The sequence below is a fragment of the Corvus moneduloides genome, chromosome Z (genome assembly GCF_009650955.1).
Source record: "Corvus moneduloides isolate bCorMon1 chromosome Z, bCorMon1.pri, whole genome shotgun sequence".
Lineage (NCBI taxonomy): Eukaryota > Metazoa > Chordata > Aves > Passeriformes > Corvidae > Corvus > Corvus moneduloides.
Window position 1 is genome coordinate 40,956,422 of NC_045511.1, and position 24,260 is coordinate 40,980,681.

The 24,260-nt window shown below is 38.7% G+C and overlaps 1 protein-coding gene across 4 annotated transcripts in view; it reads right to left on the bottom strand.

Annotated features, from left to right (window-relative positions):
* Nucleotides 1-24,260, bottom strand: part of LOC116437976 (transducin-like enhancer protein 4) — a 98,374-nt gene that overhangs the window by 64,351 nt on the left and 9,763 nt on the right. For all 4 annotated transcript variants that reach the window (XM_032096404.1, XM_032096405.1, XM_032096403.1 and 1 more), the window contains exon 5: nt 3,448-3,510. In XM_032096404.1, coding sequence (XP_031952295.1) covers nt 3,448-3,510 — 63 coding nt within the window. The remainder of the gene's footprint in view (nt 1-3,447; nt 3,511-24,260) is intronic.

The following is a 24,260-nucleotide window of genomic DNA, read 5'->3' on the forward strand; positions in this document are numbered from 1 at the left end:
CACCGTAACTCAGACAAGATATAATAACTACTTTAGAAAAATGTAAGAACATGATTAGCAATATATGCATAAATTGCTAATGAGATGCATTCCTTGCCAGAAGGATTACAGATCTCTGAGAGTTTCCTTGTTTCCTTGCTGTTTAGCTCCAGTCTGGGGCAAGTCTAAGATGGAGGCAAATAATTCTGCTTTCTCAACCTCACATCTCAGACCAAAAGCTACTTCCTTCTGATCAGTATGTAAGAACTCCTGGTCTGCCTTCCATATAATGGATCTCACCCTCCTCATTCAAATTTACTGGGCTTTAGAAATGCCTCTAGGGAAAGTATGCACAAAGAAGAGCAAGCATATTATGGCCCACACCAATCTCCTACAAGGAAAACCATCAACTGATATTAAAATGTTTGAAAAGAGAAGACATCTTTCTGATGTTTGTTTACATGTATGCATGCCAGTGCTTGGCGTTTTATTATACTAGTAAGTATATTTGACCACCTTAATGTGCACAGGGAACTGAAGATGCCTGTTAAAAAACAACCCATTCAGCTTGTTATTAGCTAGCTCACTGGCAGTTGGAAGGGAAAGTGAACCTTCCAACAAGGTTTCTTACAGCCTCCTTCAGCCTTACAAAATACTTACATTGAGGCATGTAAGTTGACAGGGACCAATACTGGCTTCTCAAGCAGCTTTTGCAAGTAATGCTGAGCTCCAAGTCGGACCAACTACAGCATCTGCTGTACACTGGCCAGCTCGCATGTGCTTCATGAATATAAACACAGTCAATATTTGCTCAAAAGAAGGTAATTGTGATATATGAGTACCTCTAGACACACTGAAGAAATGCCACTATCCAGCACTTGAGGTCATTCAGCACTTAGCCCACAATGATAGCCACAGTTGCAACCAGCCACACATACAGTAATCAGCCCCAACTTGAAAGCTACATACTCTGCTGAAGCTGGTAAATTCAGTTGAAAAGTATAAATTAGCAGAGGCACTGTCTATGGCTATAGACACAAAATAATTGCACTGAACTGTCTAGGTCATTCAAGCACGGGGACATTCAACTATCTATACCAACTGCAGCAGATCAGAACTAAATTAACTGCGTGACTACAGTCTAGACCCTTGCAGGCACCCCTTTTATCTTATGCAATAGGAACTACTTTGAGCACGCTGGTATCTCACAATATCACACAGAGGTGCAAAATGACTGTTGCAACACAGGAAGCCCAAAGCCACAGCAGAAATCGAATACACATCACCCCTGAGGTCCATCTCGTGTCTTGACCACAGAATCACGCTTTCCTATGAAAATGGGAAGTTTGTATTTCTTGGTGCTGTATTTTACAGTCTGCTTAAACTGGAATAAATGTAAAAACATGGTACCAGTTGACTGTGTATTTAGGCATGTTAGAAACTTTGTTTTAAATATATGCTTAGATGATGTACAGCGCAGTAAAACTGACTGAGACCTGGAGACTTTACTGAATACTTTACTGGATTGCTGCTAAACAAAGCAGACAGTAGTACACAGTAGTGTGATGTATTATAAATACATCCTTTTCACAAGATCTCTAGTGATTTTCCCCAAAATTTCTTACTTCTAAGTGAGTTATCACAAGCCATTGATTCCTTACAAAGTTAACAAGCAGTAAGACAAGTTAACCTGGTGCTATTATGAGGCAATAATGTTGCCATCAGTGCATGCAACCACTGTATTTTGTTCATTTTTCCCTCAGGCACAATATAAAGGAGCCTGATCACATTTTTCAGCCACTATTCCACAATTAGACTGTATGCAAAATGCACAAACAGCAAAAGCATGCTGCAACTCAATTCTCTATTAATCTAGATGACGAAATAAAGAGACATCCATTAAGACATTCACTTTTCAAAGACACAAATTAGAGGGAAACCAAGACTAGCAGGATACTCAAACCTGAAGCTCAGTTCTCTTTTGACACATCAGCGTATACCAATAGAGACTGATTTAATTATGTATTCTTACTAGAAGAGGTCAAACAACCATCAAGATTTTCCTAAGCCCATTACAGAAACTGTCACTGTCAGTTGCACTGTCAAGACACATGAAAAGCGTTTTTATGTTTCCCTTCTCAATCCTTCCCTGCTGTTTATATATGGTATGCTATCCCTGCACAGCAAATAAAACCATGTAACTACACCTATAGAGACTCTGAAGCAGTCAAAGTACAAAACAGCTACTTGTTTTAGATCTGTGCAGGACTTGAATTCTGGTCCCCCAGCAATCAAGCTAGAACATTACATATCATTTAGTTTCCACAAATCCATCTTAGTAAGCAGAGTACAGTGGCACTCACAAACACTTCTAGTTTTGATGGCATTATTCTCGTTTCAAACACACACAGATACAAACACATGTGGCACGCATGAAGCTCATTAACTGAACAGCAACATGGAGCACACAGCCTCTTCTTTGCAGCCAGCTGAGCAGCTCTCTTGAAAAGCACTGGCATTTTATGCAACAAGTGAAAAGCCAGGAGAAATAGTCACAACATGTTCTCAGGCATGACGTTTTACACATGCAATACACAAAAAGACACCTTCCAGTTTTGACTTCACAGCTTCACATATTGTATTGAAATGAAACCATGTGCTAAATTGATGAACACTAACCTGTGCCAACAGACCCCAGCCTCCAGTCCCTTTCCTTCAGAGGGGTGGACAAGGGAAGCCATTATGCACCTGTGGCTTCTTTTCACGAACCACACTTCTTTTTTACTTCACACACACCCGTTGCTCGGAAGCTCCCTCATTAGCTCCCGTCAACTCCCCCAAATCCCAGTGCCTCTTAAATTATCTACAATGCACTCACAATAATACCAGCAAATCATAATTTGGAGAAAATTAATGCTTAGGGAAATTAGCTCACAGTGAGTTTCAATTTTCTGTTTATATTCCCCAAATACACAAAAACATAGAAAGATTTAAGGTAGTAAGTAATCTGGGATGCAGAGAGAAAAAAGGCAAAATAAAAGCTGTGTTTCTATGCCTGCTGTGTTGAACACCACTATTCATGTACCAAAACAGAAGTTTCTGCCCAACTTTAATGTTCATTGCCAAGGATGTAGCACAAATTATGCCTTTCTAGCATTTTTTGCAAGCTGTCTTTTGAGACCCACAAAATCATAATTTCAAGATAAACTACATCATACATTAAAGAAAAATATTTAAACTGTAGTTTTGCTTTGACATTACAACACATTCCATTTCATAAATATATTTAAATGGTATTACAATAGGCTTGAAGAAGATAATGAAGTTACAGTGATAACAGCACAGTGGAAAGTCATCTACAAGTGCCAAGAGATTCATAAGGAAACAGTCTCAACACAAAGTCCCACTTTTGTAAGAGATATGATGAGGCAATCGTTTAGATCAGAAGCAGTACAAATGACTACCTACCTCTTGGGACAGGAAGGGAATGACTTGTGCACATATAGCATTCAGCCTCTTGACAATTTCTGCCTGAAAGCCACAAGAAAAACAAAGTTCAATTACATAAATTCTCAAATGAGACTGTCACCCATGAACCCTAAAGAGACATTTGCTTGGTTTTTTTCAACTCTGGCCATCCTCTGGCCAAGAAATATTCTCAAAATAACAAAAGTGTTTGCACACAGATTCAAAAATACTTAGGAGGCTAGTAATTTCTGGCTAAAACCTTATCCTAAAAAAATCCACTGTTTAGAACTGACAAAAAGAGTAGTTAATTTTGATTACACAATCACAGGAATTTAAAGAACAAAATCTTCAGGAGATGTAACAAAAAAGGTAACAAAATTCTGTGTATCAAACTGAACTCTCTCCTACGATGCAAAAGGAAGGATCATTTCAAATTATAGCAATGCCACTGTAAGCAAAGGGAACAAATACACCATTTATTTGTAACAGTGCATATCACGGGAACATTAGCATTGTAATATACAACCTTACTGATAATCATTCGACCATGTATTTCAGAAAGGAATACTGCAGTCTTGTAACACACTTCTGCTGTTGTCTATTCTACTGGTTAGTAATAGTTACTTTCGTGTGGCAACTGTAATCACAAATTAATAATATACAATATTTTATTTTCATACCAGAGATCAATTCTTATTCTGTGTATTTAATATGAAAATCTCAATAGAGACAGAGGAGATCTGGCTAGATAACACAAGAATTACAGCTCCAGAAGCAGAATATTTAAAGCCACACAGACTTTCCTACAATAAATCATAACTTTCTTACAATAAATTCTAACCAGGATCAGTTCCTCATTTACGATAGGACAGAATGCTTTTCCTCTCACAAAGTCATAAATCATGTGATAAAGACATACTAACACGCAATTTAGCCTTCCTTCTTTTAACAGCAAACCTTCCAGCCTTTTTGGTATGCTGTCTTTTAAATGGCAAACACTTAGAAAAGAATCTATAGATCAGAAAGGCTCAGAAGTAGCAGCAAAAAGTCAGAAGTTCATATGAAATAAATCTGGGTTCAAGGAATATTACAGTTAGCTACATAACCAGCAGACATGGTTTGCAAGAGGTAAGAGTACATGTGAAACTAACTCTGCCCCCTTGTGCATACTGGGTGATACATACAAGTTAATACACACTATTTTGCAATGCAACTTCATTTCTCTGAAATCCATCTAGATTCCCATATGCCATTTATATAGCAATTTCTGTGTTAAACTGTCCTTGTATCTCCTCACTGGTCTTCACTGTTTATGCAAGTCCTTGTCTCATTAAATTTATGCCTTTTAATAATTTTTTTGTATTTGTCTACTACATCTTTTCTATTTATTCAGCAACATAGGTATCTTATAGGACACTTCAGAATATGTTCTGTTCAGCAAAAAGCTAAATTATCCACAAATTTCAAATGCACCTATAAAATCAGATATCCCACACTGTAAAACTTAAATATTCCTTTAAGCAGACAGCATCCACTACATTAGTTGACAAGGAAATTTATTAACTGCTTGTTACACAGGCAGCACAGGGAGTGACAAGTTGTGTGCAGCTAAGCTTCAGCCAGAAAGGCTGTACAATCCAATACAGCATTACTTGAGAAACAGTATTTGATTGTAGTACAAGGCACAGCTGGTAAAGTACCTGTTCTTAGTGGTTCCAGCACCATTAATCAAGTAATTTCCAAATTTTGGGTTCCAGCCACACTGCTATTTTTTTTTGGAGAAATCTCCTGAGTGCCTTAAAGCCAGAGAGAAAACTACACATTTTATTCTTCAAGGCTTTTCCACATGAGCACAAAATTCCAAAGGGCCCCCTGTCCTGACATAAGCTGAGGCCAGCCTCACCTGCCGTTTAACACACATATGTGCCTTCATAAAAAAAAAGGCACATTGTGCTTTCTTCTGATGCAAAACAACTCCTCTCCATCTTTAAAGGGCCTGTCACAACCTTCCCCTGCATAGCTCTAGGGGAGTAGCCTTTGGAAAACCACTCTTCTACCTCAGCTGGATACCTTTAGTGCACTGCTAAGGAACTGAGAACAAAACCAGCTCAAAGTGCCATGCAGGAGCTCAGCATCTAATTTTAAAAGGCTTGTTGATTCATAGATTTTAAGGCCAGAAAGGACTGTTACAACTGTCTTATCTGACCTCCTGGGTAACACAGGCTATAAAACTTCACTGGTTTCCCCATCAAACCTGTAAATTACCGTTCAGCTAGGATATAGCTTAGTCAACAAAAATAATTTTATTCTATTCACTTTGAGGCATTTCTTCTCAAGTAAGGTACTCAACCATAGATATTTCAAGTTATTTCAATTATGATGTTTCTCTTTTGATCACTTCTCTCCCCCCTCCCCAACAGAAGCGTCTCTCTTCTACTGCTCTTCTGGCCAAAAAGTGGCTGAAACATATTTGCTCAGTATTTATAAAAAAATCCACCTCTGGCAGATTCTGAACCTGGGAAACGTTCAGCTAAAAAGAGTTTTCCAAAAAGTTGTAAGTAACTGAAAACAGGTGACTGAATATGAACAGCTACACGACTGCAATAATCTCTTGATATCAATCCCACCGGAGTGCAGAACAACAACTCCTTTCATGCTGTATGCAGGGAAGTGAGCTGATGGAGAAAGCATCCAGCTCAGCCTATGGAGAAGAAAGAGCTAAAACAGCTTCAAATGATGTCTAAACATTCCCCAGCAGCACTTCTATGCTAGACCAGTCACACCAAAGCCAAAAAGCCCTTACTATACTAAAGTGTTTGCATTTTTTCCCTTATTAAAACAGTCTTTACTTTCCCTAACAAAGAGCATCCCCAGTTGCATGGTTGTGAATAAAGTTACCTTTTATCATCTTCCACACTCAAGCAGCAAGGAAACAGCCCAGCTGAGCAGCAGCAGACTGCAGAGACACAGCATGACTGAGGCATGGAGTGCCTACCTTTGGAGACCACGGGCAGTCCGACAGCATGAAGGAAAACACTGTGTATGGACACAAGATAGGTACACATTCTGTACCAAGGAAAGTCTCAAAACAGACACTTTCACACAGTAAATATGAAGTACACTCTGTCTCAACACTGCAACTGTTTCTCCAACTAACTGCAGGAGATAATGCCACAGCCGCAGGCTTGACTGTCTTCCACAAAACATACAAGAGAAAGGAGTTAGCTGCCAGAAGCTAGTTGAGTGGGTTTCTTGCAATGCTGCCCTGAAGCTTGAAGGTGTAGGTACTGATGCCATAGGTTAGCGTCTCAGTAGACCTATTCCTAGTACCCCTGGAGGAAGCCTGGAAACTCATTCTTCTTTGCCTAAGGTACAGACTCTGTCACAAGGTAAAGCACAACTTTGTATTTCTACACTCACACGCATTTTTAAAACCCTACATTTGAACAACAGTTTAGGATTTCTTTTTATCTGCTAAGCATCAGGTCAATGGGTTTTTCACAATCAGTGTAAATGCCAGGAGAAGGAAAAAGTATGATTTCATAAAATCAGGCATCCAGTTCCTCACATGGAAAACCAAAGTTGCCTCGGAAACATGGCTGCTTTCACAGTCATCTAATTTTACCTCTTTTGTCCCATGGGACCAGGCTTTAGAGAGGCTTCATTTATTTACAGGCCCTTCCACCGGGCTTCAGTTATCAGCCAATAATGCTGTGGACACACACTCTTCTAATGGCCTATGTTTTGAAACCAAGTCTAATCCGATGGCACAGTGCCCAAACTCCTCTTCCAGCATAGCCATTAAAGGATGTAGGTTATTGCTGTTGTCACCATTGATATTTGTCATTGTAGTGTAATTAGGGCCCTAAAATGATGCATTACAGCCCTTGGCACAGCTTCTATTAAAATCTTTTCTTCTGCTCACTGAACTGCGACCTGCTTTCTGATGAACAACAGACAGACAGCTTTAGGGTGAGGAACAGATTCATCAAAGTAGTATTTTCCAGCTCTGGAAATAAAATAAAATAAATAAATAAACGAGTAAGAGGGCAACCTAAAAAGAAAAACACAAGGGGGGTAAAGGGGGAAGGAAAGCAAACAGAGTGCTTGAATTTCATCTGACCACTTGAAATTCTGATTTCATCTAATGAATCTTTCTTAGGACAATATATTCCCAGCCTGTGAATCACATGGTTAATCAGGGCTCTAATCTGCTATCCATCAGCCTATGCCAGCACTGTAAATTCCAATCACATTTATAGGTTATGTGGGTCATGCATCCCCGAACAACTACGTTCACGGATATCCTGCGTAAACTGGCATGGATTCTGAAATGCTGTTGTTAGTGTTACTGAATGTTATAATACTATTCAGAGCTTTATGAAAGCTCCTGATAAACAACTGCTAAATTATTGCTTGTGGATACAGCGTGAGGCTCTGAAATAGCATTAATGGCCCAATAAAAGGGTGACTGCTCATGCCAAAATATAAAAAAGATAGCTTTTGCTGCCACAGTTTGTCAAATCTGTTAACAAACTCAGATGCTTCTATTTCTCCTTTCCTTGAACACAAAAGATGCTTGGTTTTGCATAAAAACACACCAACATAGAACCAGAAAAGATGAAGGAGAGGCAGAAAGGAAAGGCTTGGGCTAGAATCGCCTTTTTCCTTGTGTAATGCAAGCTTGTATTGTTTGCCTCCTTTGGGAGACACCTACAAGACACTGTTTTAAAAGTTTTGATCTCTTTTCATAGCCACTTACATGACATCATTTTCAAAAAGAGAAAGATTAAATATTTATTAACTACAATGTTAACTTTTTTCTTTTTGTCTGAGTATAAAGAGATGATAATAAAATCACTGTGCCAGAATCTGATCCCAGTAAAAATACGAAGACCAGTATCAGTTAATAGTCCGTCAGCATTGCTGCAGAGATGCAACACAAGAGCAAAAGCTTAGGTTTCTGATTCAGACAAAATCTTTTTGACCTGATGGTTAAATGGTACTTTATTTCCTAAAAACACCCAAAAAACTGACACCTTAAGTTCACAAGTGCCTATAAAGCATTCTGAAAAATGTTCAAAGATAAGCCTGTAGACAAGACTATGCCTTAAGCCACATGAGGTGACCCAGTCTATGAAGGGGCCTCAGTAATGCTGCTCCTTGGACTACAATCATGGCTCCACAGCTATCAGCTGTAGGTAAAGAGGAGCACATGATGGACCATTAGACTCCTAAATCCCTTTCAGGATGGCAACATAGTGGTTTAATTCAATTTACCCCTGCCACACACAGCTAAAATAGGACATAAGCACTCCGTTAAATATGTTCAAGTGCCTTAATTAGCATTTTAGCATATGTCCAAATTCTTAGAACTGATGGAGATTAAAAAAGAAACAAGAGCCATATAAACGCTCATATAAACTCATATAAAATAAGATATTAAAGTATTCAGAAATGTTCTAACAGATAGGCAGTTTTAAAAATATCTATTTGCACTCCCTTTTTCCTGGAAAAAAAAACCATAAATGATTCTGTGGAAAAAAGAAAATTGGGATTTTATTTATAGCACATAAACTTTGGGAAAATATTTCCACTATATTTCACAAAGTTCCATGGTTATTACAATTATAAAAAATTGCTGGTGAAGAATTACCACTGGAGGCTCTAGGTTTGTCAGTGGAATGGAAACAAAACTACTATATATGTATTGTTGAAATAAACCAGAATAATAAAACATTATTGGGAAACCCATTTCAGCAGCCAGTAGGAAGAAGAATATATGCAATTACGCTTTCAGAAAAATAATCTGAAACAACTGTTATTTCAGGTTTAATTTGTTCCACACAATGCAGCCTTTGCCAAAAAGATCAATCTAGTTTATTAAGTGCTTACCAAGAACACATGCACACACCCTAAACAAGCATTTCACAAATTAGTGAGAACAAAAAAACATTATTACACTGTATGAAACATATCATGATTCCGAATAAAGCAAGCAAAAAAGCTAATCTTGGTATTTCACAGAAAATTAACTCTTCATTCATAAAGAAGAATGTGTTTTGTTTTAATCACAGACTTTTGTCTGGAAGTGCTTACTCCAGTTCTACAGAACTGGAGGAAATACTGCAAGCTTTGAATATCAAATTTCTCTTCAGCCCTGACGGAATGGTGTTTGGAAACCAAGACACAAAGAGCCTAGTCTTATAGTCAAAGCAAGCGGATGGAAAAGACCTTCTTACCTTCTGTGTTAAGAAGGATACTAATCAAAAAAGATCTTCACTAAGCCAGTTGCTGTTTAGGAGATACAATCTGAGCAATGCACATAGTTGAATATAACCACCACCACCAGACAGACAAATAATCACAGGTACCATTCTCCACCTCACTTTCATACCAACTTTTTTACAAACATCCCAGCTAAGTTCCTAAAGTGCTGTAACTTTCCCTCTGCAAGTTAATTTAGTGTTTTGTAAGTTAATTCAGCTGTCTGTTTTGCACAAAATACTACAAACAGCAGCATAAGCAATAAACTGGAGTGGCAGACTTCTCAAAATCAATTTTCTAATGTACACATGACTCTGTGGGCTGCTGAAGTGAATTGATAAGACACAGCTTTTATTTAATGTCTTAGGAATCACATGGAGCTGAACTGAGCAGGAAAGGATACATACTGAATCATTCATGATTAGGACAATAAAAAGCAAGTCAAGTAGGGTGACATACAAACATGCATCAAGCCTGTCACCTGATGAAGTCAATGTTATTTTGTTAATACCAACTTACATCAGCAAGTAGGGGAACAGAAATGCACAGCCTGGATATTACCAAAGTTCTTCAGTTGCTCAGGCAGCCACCAAGCCGCATCCTGCCCTGCCCTGACATTGTGTACTTGCAGAGCATCCAGAAGAAAAGGCTAAAAGTGGAACTTGAAATGACAAAGACTGGTTTCAATTTCCCTTCCTCAAAGGCAGCAGGAAACACTTGCTGAAAAATCAGACAGAAATCAGTAAAAGGACACTGCCACGGGAAATGCTGTTTCCATCAGTAGAGCTTTGAAGTCCTCTTTAAGGTATTATGCCTTTGCTTACAAGCAATCCTCAGCATTTCACAGTAATACTTTTTTTGTGAAATATGTCCTCATTACACAGGAATGAGAAGTTTACACCACTCTCTACCAATTGAAGGATGTGACTTCACAGTTTAAAAAAAATACAGAAAAAAAACATTTTAAGCTTATAGACCTATGGCATCACACTAAGGCAGCTTCAGTTCAGAGTTCAGTACTTTGCATCTGTCTTCTACCTGCAATTAGGTCAGAAATTCCCATTTTAATCTTTCCCATAACTGCTGAAAGACAGCAGCACATGCACGATCTCTTACTACTCAATTTCTGCCCTTACACACTCTGCCAAAGAGTCTGACCACAGTTCTGCACCTGCTGGAAATGGCACAAGCCAGTCTGAGCTTGTCCTTGTAGCTATATGCATACATTGGTTTTAGTGTCCAGTTTTAATTTAGTTGGAGGACGAAAAGTCTCCTATTTATTTATTTCCATCACAAGTTCATTTATACTTTGGTTCACAGGGGTGACAGGAGAACTAGTCAGAAAGGAATACTGCAGATCAGTAGTTTCAATGTTACATCATGAAAAATTAAACAACAATAAAAAAAAAGATTGAGAGATTAAAAACCTGTTCCCAGTAAGCTTATGTTTAACTTGAGGTGGTGGCCTTAACTGCCCTGAAAAAATATTAAGGGGGCAAGACTTCATGGAAAAGATGAAAATATCTAGCATTTTAATTTAAAAGAAACCACGCTTTTAAAATGTACATATATTGTGCTTACGAAAGAGGGTTCTGATTTTTTTAATAAAAATGTTACCATAAAATAAACACCCAAATAATTTTCCCACTACAAAACAGAACTGTCAATGTCCACTCCTGATCCTTGCCAGAACTTCACTTTCGCCTGCAAATACATATAAAGGAAGACTCAGAAACAGCTATAGGTACCTGTTATCCTACATCTACTCTCTATATTATGGCTACATTGCTTACTCTGGAGCAGCATGCTTTAAATGTTAATCACTTAGAAGCTGATATGCTACTAGAGTTGAGAACTGTGAAGATTGTGACAGATTTCCAGTTACACCTAAAAAGTTATACTTTTCAGCCTCAATACTTGCAGAAAGCACTGCAACCAGTGGCACCAGACAAAGGTCTGCCAAGAAAGAAAATTAAGTTTCTCCAGCAAGTATTGTGCTGCTACAGGTTTTAATGAACTACATAAAACCAATCAATAAACTGATAAAAGCTGCAATCAGAAGTCACCCATAAAAACAAGAAATACAATGTGACTGCTGAACTCAACTTTATTTTCTTCCAAATTCATCTGGAAGCCAGGAACCAGTCCTTCTGCATCAGGAACAAGACTACTACTTCTCTTCTGCCTTCGGTTTCCTTTGTTTACCTGCCTCAGCCCTGCAGGTTATGAAAGGTGGACCCCGTAGTTTGTCTGATTCATTGACAGTCACACTTGATTGTGTTTGCTTCCAGGAAAGAAAATACTAGGAACAAACACACTGATCTATTTGGTGGATTTGTTAATTCCTTTTACAAGAATTCTCAGAGTGCTTGAAAACTCTGTCGTGTTTCACCTTCAATCATTCTTCTTCTTACCCAGCAATTTCACAATACATTGCAAATAGCAATCAATTAGCTCAAGAAACAAAAGATAAAAGGTATTTTTTTAAAGGAAACATCATTTTAACTCGTCTTCCATTTTAACTACCCTGTTGTACCATTAAAATGAGCAACACTCAGATGCAATTTCTGCAGATGAACACAACAGATTTTAGTATTTGAAATAATAGACAAAAATACTGCCCCTTTTAAGCCAATACAGAACAGCACAATTTTAACAACATCCCTGAAAGAGATGAAAGAACAGTGCACTGGGTTCTGTGGCAATGATATAATCAAGCTTCAATTTTGAATCCTTGCAAAGACAGAAATTCAAACAAGGCATGTTACTATCTCACATTTTAAACCAAGGGAAGTATGATACCTGCTAATTCTTTCTCAAGATAAAGAAATGTTTCATACTGTATCAAGTCCCAGTTGCTGGAACAGAGCGATCATCTGAGAAGCAGAATACACTCAGGACACCTTTCTCCTTTTCTGATCTAAAGAGTTTTTTGTTTGTTAAATCAACACTCTACAAGTGAAAGTTTACTAAAATACTAAGTGTATAAGTAGGACACATTTTCTTTTACTCCAAATTTAAATGGAAGTTTCAACTTCAGGTGTTGGCTCATGATTTCCTCATGCTTGAAATGGCAACAATGAAAGAACTAGTAATTTAATCCTTTAACATGGGAATACCTAACAAGTGGTAGTTTCACTAGAGAAACACATCTAAAATAATCAGATAGTTTACAATTCTCTTTTTAGCCTTCCTAAGAAGACAACTTTGCAAAGCAAATGCTAAGACATTTGTAAGAGATATGTTCACAGAAATTCCCTTGTCCAAGACAGTTGGATACACTAAGTACATCTCGATGTTCAATTCATTTGAATGGCATTCCCCCAGTAAAACTCCTACCACAACAGACAGAATCTGAGTCAAGCAACACCAAATAGCATCTACCTTTAAATTATATCAGCATTATTGAAATTTTCAAATACTCTTCATCTAAAAGGGATTTCAATATAAAATAACTTTTTGTAGAAAAGCAAAGTTTAAGAAAATGCCATAAAAAGCAGAACAGGAGGAATGAAGCAAGAAGAACTCTCTGGTTAGGAAATGTAGATTTCATGGAACCTTTTTCAATGTGCAACTCCTGTGTGATCACACTTTATGGAGAGCTACTATGAACCGCGTTAATTTCAGACAAATGCTCAAGACACGCCATATGCTAAATGTGCTTTTCATCATACTACACTTACAAACTCTAATAAAAACATCTAGAACATGGAAAACACATCAAATGTAAGCAAATATAAGGGGTAACTCTCCAAACAGATTAACCATGTGATCAAAGTTCTCCTTAAACATGTTCATATCAAAAGAGGCATCAGTCAGAACAAGATTCCTTCACGAAGTTGTACCAGTTTCACACCCAGGATCCCCTACTATAAAGATGTCTGGGCCAGAAACATCATTTACACACTCACCAATTACGATGTACCTGCTCTCGAGATAGAGAGAAGGCTTTCACTGTTACTTCACGTGCACTTTAAATTGGCTAAGAACAGGCACAGAAAAGGTTCTCCCTTAATCCAGCTACTCTTGCTTGCCCCATCCTTCTGTTAATAGCATTTTTGTGGGCATGTGCTGAACTAAGCAACGAATTTATCCACATTAAAGCAGAGCCCACTTCCAAATGAAATTCTTTTTTTGAAATACAAACACCATCCCAGACCCAGTTTACCATGGGGTTGACCCAAATACAGAATGACCCCTTTCATTACCACTGCCATCTTCTGCCTGGCTTGAAGTGCACAGGAAACTGCAGTCCTAAACACACAAAATCTCCAAGATGAGACTTTTTCTGAACACTCCTTTGAGTCAGAAAACAAGAGCACAGTTAAGAGAGTAGACCACGCAGCAGCATTTCTGTCAAGCTGCTCAGAGATACCAGTAGTTCTCTGGGCAAGGTAAGGCACCTTGTTTCATCTCCTCCACTACCCTGTTTCACCTCCTCCACTACACTGCAGCCAAGTCATACTGGTATCAATCATATCCTAAACTTTTCACCTCTCAGGCTAGTATCATGATTGGTTTAGCTTTAAGTTCCCACTAGCCTTTACAGCCACCTGTTAGATATCTCGTAAATCAAATCACCATCACCCAACTGCTAAAATCCTAAGGCATCAGCACAGTGAATTCAATGCAATAAATAAACAAAAACTTGTGTAAATTAGTGGTAGACATACCAAGACAGTACTGGTCAAATGAAGAAATTAAATGCTGTGGTCAAACTGTGAAGAAAAACCCACACTCACAAAACAAGGTATGTTCCTTCAGTTATAGCAGACAGGATGAGAGACAGCAAAACCACATTTCTGTGCCCAGTTTGTTGTGGATTTAATGAATTTCTGGCTTTTTGCCATGGAGTAATTCTATGGTTTACCAAAATGCAGTCTCTGGGCTTGTTAATTTCATATTTAGCTTGCTAGGTCTGTAATCTTGCCACTCTTTTAATCAAAAAGGTTTCAGGCAAGCATTTACATGAAAAATACTCATTCAAATCCTAACATTTTTACCCACAAAAATACACAGAGGTTGGATATATTCTGGTTTATGAAAATCTGTTTTGCACAAGCTATGATAATTATTCCTTTTTGTAATAGCAGTTTCCCATGACAATTTGAGACTTAGTTGTGCTATTCTGTTTGCACTAGAAATTTGCCAGAAATACAAGAAGGAAACCTTAAAATTACAGAACTACCTACTGACTGTTTGCAAACCTGCTAGTGTAAAATCATTATCTGTTTTTCATAAAGGCAACTGAGAAAGCTGGGAGGAGTAGGGTGGAAAATAGGTTTGATGACAAGTGGATAGCATAGACTGTGTTTCCTTTGTGTGAGCTTCAGTGAAAATGACAGAATAAGTTGGAAAATCCTATACTTCAATATAAAGTGAAAGCAGTTTAAAATTACTGATTTATTTATTGAAATAAGTCCATTTTCACTACTATAACACACAAAGTGTGAGTGAAAGCAAAGGAAAGAGAAATGAGAAAACATTTATTTTTTATGCCACCAACAAGGGAGGCAATTGCTTTTACCACCACAAGTATAACTTCTGCTCATGAACACAAAACCAAAGCTGCCTTAAACTAGCTACAGAATAGCCCAAGAAGCTGGATAAATAATCAGCACAGTAAAACCTTGCCAACTCCTCAGTTATTAGGACCTGAGCAAGTCTGTTCAACAGCAGCTAAAGCACACCTGTGCGTACTTCAGTCAATACTCTTGAATACCATCCACATGCACCAAACACCACTTTATCTTAACTCTGTACCTGTAAACAAAGTCTTGAAAACAGATGCCATTTTTCTGCAGTCTAAAGCAATACAGAATTACTCTCAATATCTACTGCAGAACCTGTGTAGGGCTCATTTGACACGGTTGTAAATCAGACTTTCTCCGGCTATATTGACTAACCTAGACTGTACACTAAGAGATATTATAGTTTTGTTAAATTCATAGCTGTTCTGCATCCAAAGTTTACTACCATCTGAGGGAGGTTAACCACAATAGGTAGAAGCAAACAGATGCCCGAATACAGAAAGTGACCTGCTTTACCACATAAATTCCACTGCTTCACGAAAGTGGAAAAGCAGAGCAGTGTTTCAGTGGAGAGAAACAGATATCAAACCTTTCTTTTATATTATGCTGAAGAGAGTCCTTAGACTAGTACTTCTTTTCAAAAAGTCCAACTTGTATTTCTGCTCAAATTACATTTACAGCTTCTCTCATGTAGGGTATTCACATACTAAGGAGTGATGATTCACTCAAAGCTGTGATCCTTACTACTGATATGAAGTTGGTTTGCCTAATCTTTTGACATCTCACATTGTCATTACCTTCCTTCCTTCAACTTTGCAGCAAATAAATCAAGAAAGAGCCTTGAGGAATTCATTGTCTAGTGGGCAGGTAAAAATGCAATTGTGGTTAAAAAGAGACTGGGAAACTAGCTACTTGAGAGCTACACCAAGAGCCTGCCTCAGAGTAATTCTGCATAGTTCCACATAGAACCACCCAGCACAGAAAAGTGTTTTCAGACCCTGTATTTTCCCCTAAGTTTACAATGGAATTGCTTGTACCAGAGAACCAAGACCCCACAGTGCTGCAACCACTGCATGTACATTGTAAAGGTTTGGACACACAGGTGGCACGAATACTACCACACGGTAAGAAATTTTGTTTCAGTTTTCCCCTGGTAAAAAAAGTAGTATTACCCCATTGTCCAAATGGAGGACAGAGGCTGAGAAGATAGACTACCACAGGCAAACTTCCTCAATACAAATCAAAGCATTGACTGCATTACCACTGAAAGGTACATTACTGGAACCTGTGAATTGCAGCTGGGATGGAAAATAGCAGAATTCACATGGGAAACAAAAGGAGGACAAAACTGTCTTGGGAAAGAGCACTCTGCCCCAAGCATACCGCCCTATTAAATAAACACAGCCACTTCTAAGTGACTTCCATTTAATAGCATCTCACCTCCCATTTTTTAACACACTGCTCCCGAAACAATCCCCTGTGGTAAGCGCTATACTACAGGAAACGGTATTACTTCCACTTCCTAGACAGAGATCTGAAGCAGTGAAATCCACAGGTGAAGTCTCCAAAAGATATGTAATGGGATTTTTAAAAATGTCTTAGCAGACTAGACGTGTAATTCAGCAGAAAGTCAGCAACAGACAAATACTCAAGAGAATTTTCTAGAATACCTAAGCACATGAGGCTTCTACCCTTACTTATAGCTATGCAAATGTAGCTTTGCATCCTAAAAAAACCACAGCACATCACCAGAAAAATCCCAAAATACAGTCTTCAGCCCCTTGTCTCCTCAGTCAGGAATGGCACAGCGACTAAGTCACCAAAACTGCATATGAGTTTCCATCTTCAGGACTGAAGCTACCCACTAACCCTACTGAGTCTTTGGCTTAACATCATCAAATTCTCTGTCAACCAGCTCACAACTCATACCTGCAGAAATCTTGTCCCTGCAACTCCCACAACTCAGTGCTTCTCCAGCCATGTTCCCCACAGAGCTGAGAATCTCTGCCAGCATTATTCACACATAAAATACAGCAGCAACACATTAAAAAGAAGAGTGGATATCAGACACACTTCTGTGTAACAGCTTAGTGGTTAAAGAGTTTAATCAGACCATTATATACAGTACTTCAATTCTTTCTTCACTTCTCCTTCCCCCTCTAATAGGTTTCTGTGAAAAGTGGAAATACTCCCAATTCTTCCCCTGGAGAAGGAAAGTCTCTTTCCAGTCCCTGCTTAGAATAAACGTACATGAAAATATACCACAGGCTAAACCACATAAATAGGTTTTGGGCAGGGACTGTAATCCAGTACAACTCATCCAGCTGACCAGAGTCTTTCCAGGGGGAACAGCACAGCATGCATTTCTCCTCTTTCAGCTTTACTGGACCATTAAGGATCTCACACAAACCAGCAAGTTTTCTCCTGGGTATACTAGTCATTTTCCTGGTAGAGAAGAAACATGGGTCTTTCTAGCAGACAAAAACCCAGCAGAACTAAGAGGACTCAAGAGTGCTGCCTTCTGCAGCTTTTTTGTTTAAGAAAAATCCCTACTATGCTTATGTTTTGATGTAAAGACTAGGCACCACTCTTCGAAAAGTGATTCAGAAACTACCAAGCCAAGGCAGCATGTCCTTGCAGCACCAACTTTGGTGATTTCAAGCGACGAGAGATTTGAGACACTCCTGCAAGCTCAACATTCCCCTATGAGGTACCCTCCATATGTACTAGATGTCTTTGGTACCGTGCTGAGTCACTTAACTTACACTACATACCTCAAGCATTTGTCTGCCCTCATTCAGCCAGCCCTGCAGCCCAGTGGTGCAAAAGCGCCCACAGCATTGTTCCTATCTTGCTGCAGAGAGCAGTCACAGTCGCTTATCCAAGGTCTCATGGGAATCCCTTGACAGCGTAGTCCATAACTTGCACTCAATTCCCTCCAAGCCCCTGGCAGCTGCATCTCATCCACCTGCAAGCTTTCTGCTTTGCTTTACATTAATACACAGAGGCATTTCCTGTGTCTACAGGTTTTCAGGCCCTTCAGGTTCTGTCACAGGCTTAAAAAAATAACCCTCTTGACCCTTAATGCAGTGCATACTTACAGCTGCATTTTTCTTTCAAAATGTTTAAACTAAGATTATCCCAGCATCCTTTCACCTACACAAAGACGTGTTAAAAATGAAGGCTTTAGATGAAATACACACCTGAGTTCCAAGCAGAAAAAGAGAGCTAACAGCAACTAAACAAAGGACAGAAGATAATTCCCTATATTCACAAGGCCTCTATGTCCATTTGACTGAAAGCACATTTGAAAAAAAAAGTTGCATATGCAAAGAAGCTATTTATTTGTATCTGCAAAGAAAAGCCTTATGTCTTTCCATGGAAGAAGGTTCTTTAGGTGTATAATAGCAAGGCTGCTAATGTTAGCTTTAAAAGCATCTTGTATACATGCTTGAAAATTCGTCCTCAAACAGAAACCTACAACCTCAGAAAGAAAAAAGCAACCACATGTATGCTCATGGGAGCCCTCTTCTTGTACGATCTTGTGGGGTTGTTGCTTTTTACATCTCAATAGACACAATCAAACCTAAGAACAAGAACAGTTTTCATCCTTGGTAGATTGTGGATTTAGAAAAAATTTCAGAAACAAACCATGCCCCAGAAATTTCCAGGATGTCACAGGCATACAATTGTAAGACTTCTTCTTCTGCTGCCAACAAGTGAAACAGGGTGCATTTTTTGGTGTCACCTCTGTAGAGATAAACCAGGGAACTTTGTGGGGGAAGAAAACTAAATGCCTTGTAGATATAAATGGCAAATATTCTTCTCATGTCCTTCACATTCAAGACACATTAGCTTTGTTTTCCGTAACAGCCATCTCTAGAAGAAACTGGAAGCAGAGAGATGCAAAGGAAGCAGGGTATCACTTCTGAATGAATTAAACCAAGAACTTCTACACAATTTACTTTTCAAGAATAAATACAAAAAAAGTAACTCTGACATAAAAAGTCCTTTGACATTTGGATGAAGTTGCCAAGAATATTTCTTTAATACAGAAAATAAGCAGGAAACCCTCATCAAAGCTTGATTTTGCTGTTGATGTTGTAGATATTGTTTAGGACAAGACAGAAAGAAAACATACATCTTGCCACCAGAAATTAGGAATTACTGATAAAAACTGTAAATAAGCAACATTTGCAGGAAACTGCAACAGCCCTCTGCAATTAGGACAGAAAGTCTACAGGTCAAATTGAGTATAAGAACGCACAATCTATCCTTTGTTAACACACTGAGACAAGCATACAGGGAGTGTTTTATGCCCAAAGTCTTTCAAACCTTGTGTTATTCAAGACTGTGGATGTGTACTTCCAGAAGAGGCACCTACTTTGTATTTACTGACATGCCCTATAAAATTACAGAAAGCCGACATTAGTGGTGGTGTAGCCTCTCTTTTACACATCAGCACAGTGACATCTTTCAAAGAGATGAAAGTGGATGGCTCTCATGTGGAGAGAATAGTACTGCAGGGAAGTAGGAGATGTGAGAAGAAAACCAATTAAACAGCTTCCTCCAAACATTCCTTTTTCTTTGCCTCCTCCCTCAAACAAAAAAATCCAGTGAAAGTGTTTTGGCCAGCTTTGGCCTTATTCTCTTTTTGTTTTCTTCTCCAAATGTTATCGCAAGACCTGACTCCACTACTTCCAACTTCTATCTCCAAATAAAATTAACAGAAGAGCAGACAGGAGGACAACTCAAGTATCTGCAGTGTTATATCTCCTGGTAACCTCTGGGGCATAAGGAAAAAGAAAATTCCATAGCAGTTAAGGCACTGCTGGACCTTGTTACACAGTGAACACGCGTTTGGAAAGAGTCCTCTTCCTCCCACAGCAAACACATTATTAGTTCAACATTCTGTGATTCTCTAGAATCTCTCATCTCATAATGGATGTTAACAAACTAAATCTTAGATCACGCCCCATCACGTATGTATCACCACCATTTCAGTGAGAGACAGAGGCACAGAAATGTTACGAGACTTTCACAAAGGGCTGCAGAGCTCATAAACTTGCAGTCAGAGAAATTCCAGAGGGTAATTTGTCACACGCCCTAAATTATAAATACCCTTTTCCCTGGATCTGAGGCAAGCCAGCCCCTGGATAAGCATCAACAGGTATCTAGAGCAGGAAACAGAACAGACAGCAACACTGACTTTTCTCTGCAGATCCATAGTGCTTCATGAAGGATGAGTACTGAACTCTTGCCTCCTGCAGCCACCATAAAAATCCAGTGGAGACCCACATACGACTCCAAAACCACAACACAGTTTGGCTCAGCTGCAGGACTCAAATGTCCACACTGAATCCATGCTGCCACTGCCTTCTTGGCTCTCAAGCAGCAAGATGGTGGCTTGTCCACTTCAAATCCAACACAGGATCTCCCAGGGCAGACAGGTGAAAACACATGGACAAGCACTGTCAGACACAAGTGTGCTCCCTACCCCAAGCCTTAGCTATACTGCACTACAGTTATTCTGTCTCCTTTGCACTTACTAATAGGGAAGTGTAATAGGAAAACAGCACTGTATTTTCAAAGAGAAGTTGAGAATCATTTCAGGTATGAGGCATGGCTGAGAATTTCTTATTCACCCCTGTAAAAGGGTAGAAACGGGGAAAAGTGTCTGTCCGAGAGAAAAACTTTGGTCAAAGATTGCTCTATTTTCCAACTGGTTTTAAGAAAGAACATTTGAATTGCATGATAAATAGGAGAATTTGGTTTACCAGCACATATAAGTTACTGAGAAAGAGATACTAACCAGATATCCAAATATTTTAATCTGGAAATGCCATTGTCTATCTCATTACAAGGAATGTGCAAAAATGAAGATTCACCCCTCCTGCCAAGAAGCAAAGAGACTTGAGAAAGAAAAAGTGTGATCAAAATGCTTTCTCTTCCTTAACCCCCAGCCAAAAGCTCACTCAAGTTTGCCTTATGAATAATTTTAAATAATACTGTCAAGCTACCATGGTAAACGACAGCTTCAGCCATGGAGCAACTGTCAGTAACATCCTGTAACCCTGACTTTGCCACCTCTGAGGTCTGTGCACCATCATGCAAGCACTCTTCCAGCCTCTACAAGGATCTCACCACTGTGCCAGCTCAGCGGGCTTCAAGTTACCCGCTCCTGCTTCATCCCCAGATGAGCCTGCAATCCCATGAGCACCCCTGAGTTCTGAGGAAACCCATTGCCTTGAGGACACAACAGATACAGGCTAGACCTTTGTGCTGTTGTTCGTGGTTTTAAAAATGTCAGTGCTAAATTCCATAAGCATTGCTGTCACTGCCTACAAGTACCACAATATTTTATTAAGTATTTGCACAGAAGCATGTATTGGCCTTGCTCTCTTTGGATTTGTTGATTTAGGGTTCAAAGTCAGAAAAGACAAGGGGATAAGACCATGTTTGCTCCCCAAAGTACTCTTCTGCTATAGTATATCTGCACCACGGGCTACAGCTGTAATTGAAACCCAGGTGATGTCTCAGCAGCAGCTTCATCATGCCTTCTCTATGGTGTTACTCCATCACCAGCTACTCAGTCCTAGGGCAATCACTTCTTTCTGGGGTAAGCCAGAACAGGGTCAGAGGGGATTTTTCTCATTTGCAAAGTCTCCAAACAGCCAAACCACATACATAAAGAGACAGATTAACATAAAAGAGGTTTACTATACTTAAGATGGAGGAAATAGCAGCATTTTCAAAAATTAAGATACAGAACATGCACACAGTACATAATACTTACCAAACAAAATCTTGTGGCAGGGCCTAGTGTTATGCAGATTCTTTATTACATGAAGGGGACAAATTTTTACTTCTGCTCAATTGTGAGATGTTCTGCCAAGGTTTTATAAGCAAACGGAAGAAAAAAGAAAAGCACACATTCTCATTGCCAATGTTTCACATCCCAAATATAACAGTGAAAAGTTTTTCTCCTTTGAAGAATTTGAATCTCATGCAGCAAATGTCAAAAACTTCTGGCTGTGTAAGATTATGCAGAGAAACTATTTAAATAGACCAAAAGAGAGAGACCAACTTAGAAGATCGCCACTCAAAATTATGTTCTCTGTTTCCTCTCCTTCTAACACATTAAGAACTGTCACCACTGTATCTCTGCCACCTTATGACACAAAAACTTAACAAGCAATTCCAGAAAGACTCTGTATATATTTTCAGTTTGGTATTACTTTTCCTTAGAAGAGTACACCTCGCACATTTTCTGAGAGCAGGAAATTATGACAAAAAATTTTCAGCTGTATCTCATACTCAGCTCCATTGGCTTTACCCTGAATCTTGGTATGTTTTACTCCTGACTTGCAAAAAAAAAAAAAACAATTATTGAAGAACACCAGAGAAAAATCTAAGAAGCATGAGACAAGAACAGTTTGACAGCTTAAAATCAGAATGGAAGTAAAAAGAACTCTAAACTTTTTATGTTTATCTCATGATTAATTTTTAGCCAATCTCATGATATTCAAGTGACTGGCATGATTTAACATTTGGAGTTGGCAATACAGCATACCATACAACTACATAACCATAAAGAGACCAGTTCAAGTTTACTATGGGAACTATAACTTTGACTTGCCTGACATTTGCACATTTAAGTGTCTTAGCCATAACACCAGAGTTTAGTATCACACCATTATGTACCTGTCCTGGGCTAAGAAAGATGGGGTTTTTTGTCTAAATCCTATCCATACAGGCACGAAATCACTATTTAGACTTCTATTTATTATTTGTGACATATTTCAGTTATATTTAAAAGCTTTTATTTTAAAAAAAAATTATGGACACTTGCTTTTGACATTATGCCAAAAAAATTTCTGCTATGCTGAACTACAGAGTTTGTGCTGCCATCAAGCCAAAAAACTCAGAGAAGAACTACTTGAAGTAGACTCACAGAACAGATTGGGTTAGAAGAGACCATAAAGTTCACTAGTTCCACTCTCCCTGCCATAGGCAGAGACACCTTCCACTATGTACCACTGGAACTGTAAAATTATTATCTTGAACCAAGACAAAACCTATAGAAATACAGATAAACAGAAAGACAAATAGGTATTCTTAAAACCATTTCATACTTTTGCATTTTAAAACGAAGAATAATTTTTAATTTGTACATTCAATTTCTGACATAGAACAGCATTTCTTGACTATAGATAGGTTCAGCTTGAAGACACACTTTTGTTGCCTGTTAGTTAACACAAGCATCAGCTTATATAGCCCATGTTTCACATTACCATCTTTGTTCTGCTCCCGCTGCACCTTGTGGCTAAACAGGTTTTCTGAAAGTCACTGGCAGGATGTACACAATCTGCAGACCACAAACGTACCTTTTTTAACAATTATAATTCCACTGTTCACAAACTGACCCACAATTTTGATAAGCCAAATTCTCTATTACGTCCATAAACAGCAGATGACTATTATCCATAAAAGAAAGAAAAAAAAAGTAAGGTCAAATTGATAACACTGAATTCTCCATGTCTGACAGCCTTGATGTTAAAATTTGTTCACCACTTTTAATGCACCAAGTCTATGGTATTCAATGTGACTGACCAGTGTGAGCACACCCTTCACATTTTGTAATATAAATCAAAATCAGACTCTTAAGGAGCTTACAATGACAATTATTTCACATGCCCGAATCCTTATATTTGAAGCTACTTCCTTAACTGAGACAAGCAGCCAAACACTTTTAAACCAGCTTTACAATCAGCCCTGCAGTCTTAATTCTACTTTCCTAATGTCTATTTTGCGCACTGAAAGAGGTCCTCTAGGGAAACTGGTAATGAGATCAGCGAGTGTATAACTAAAACCTGCACCACAGTGCACATACACAATGGGGCCGGATCAAGTTTACACAAATGCTGTAAAGCCTGGGCACCCCAGCAAAGCAATACTTCACTTTGAAACATATCTGCTAATTAACGTTTTCTTCCTGTGCTGAATGACTGCAGC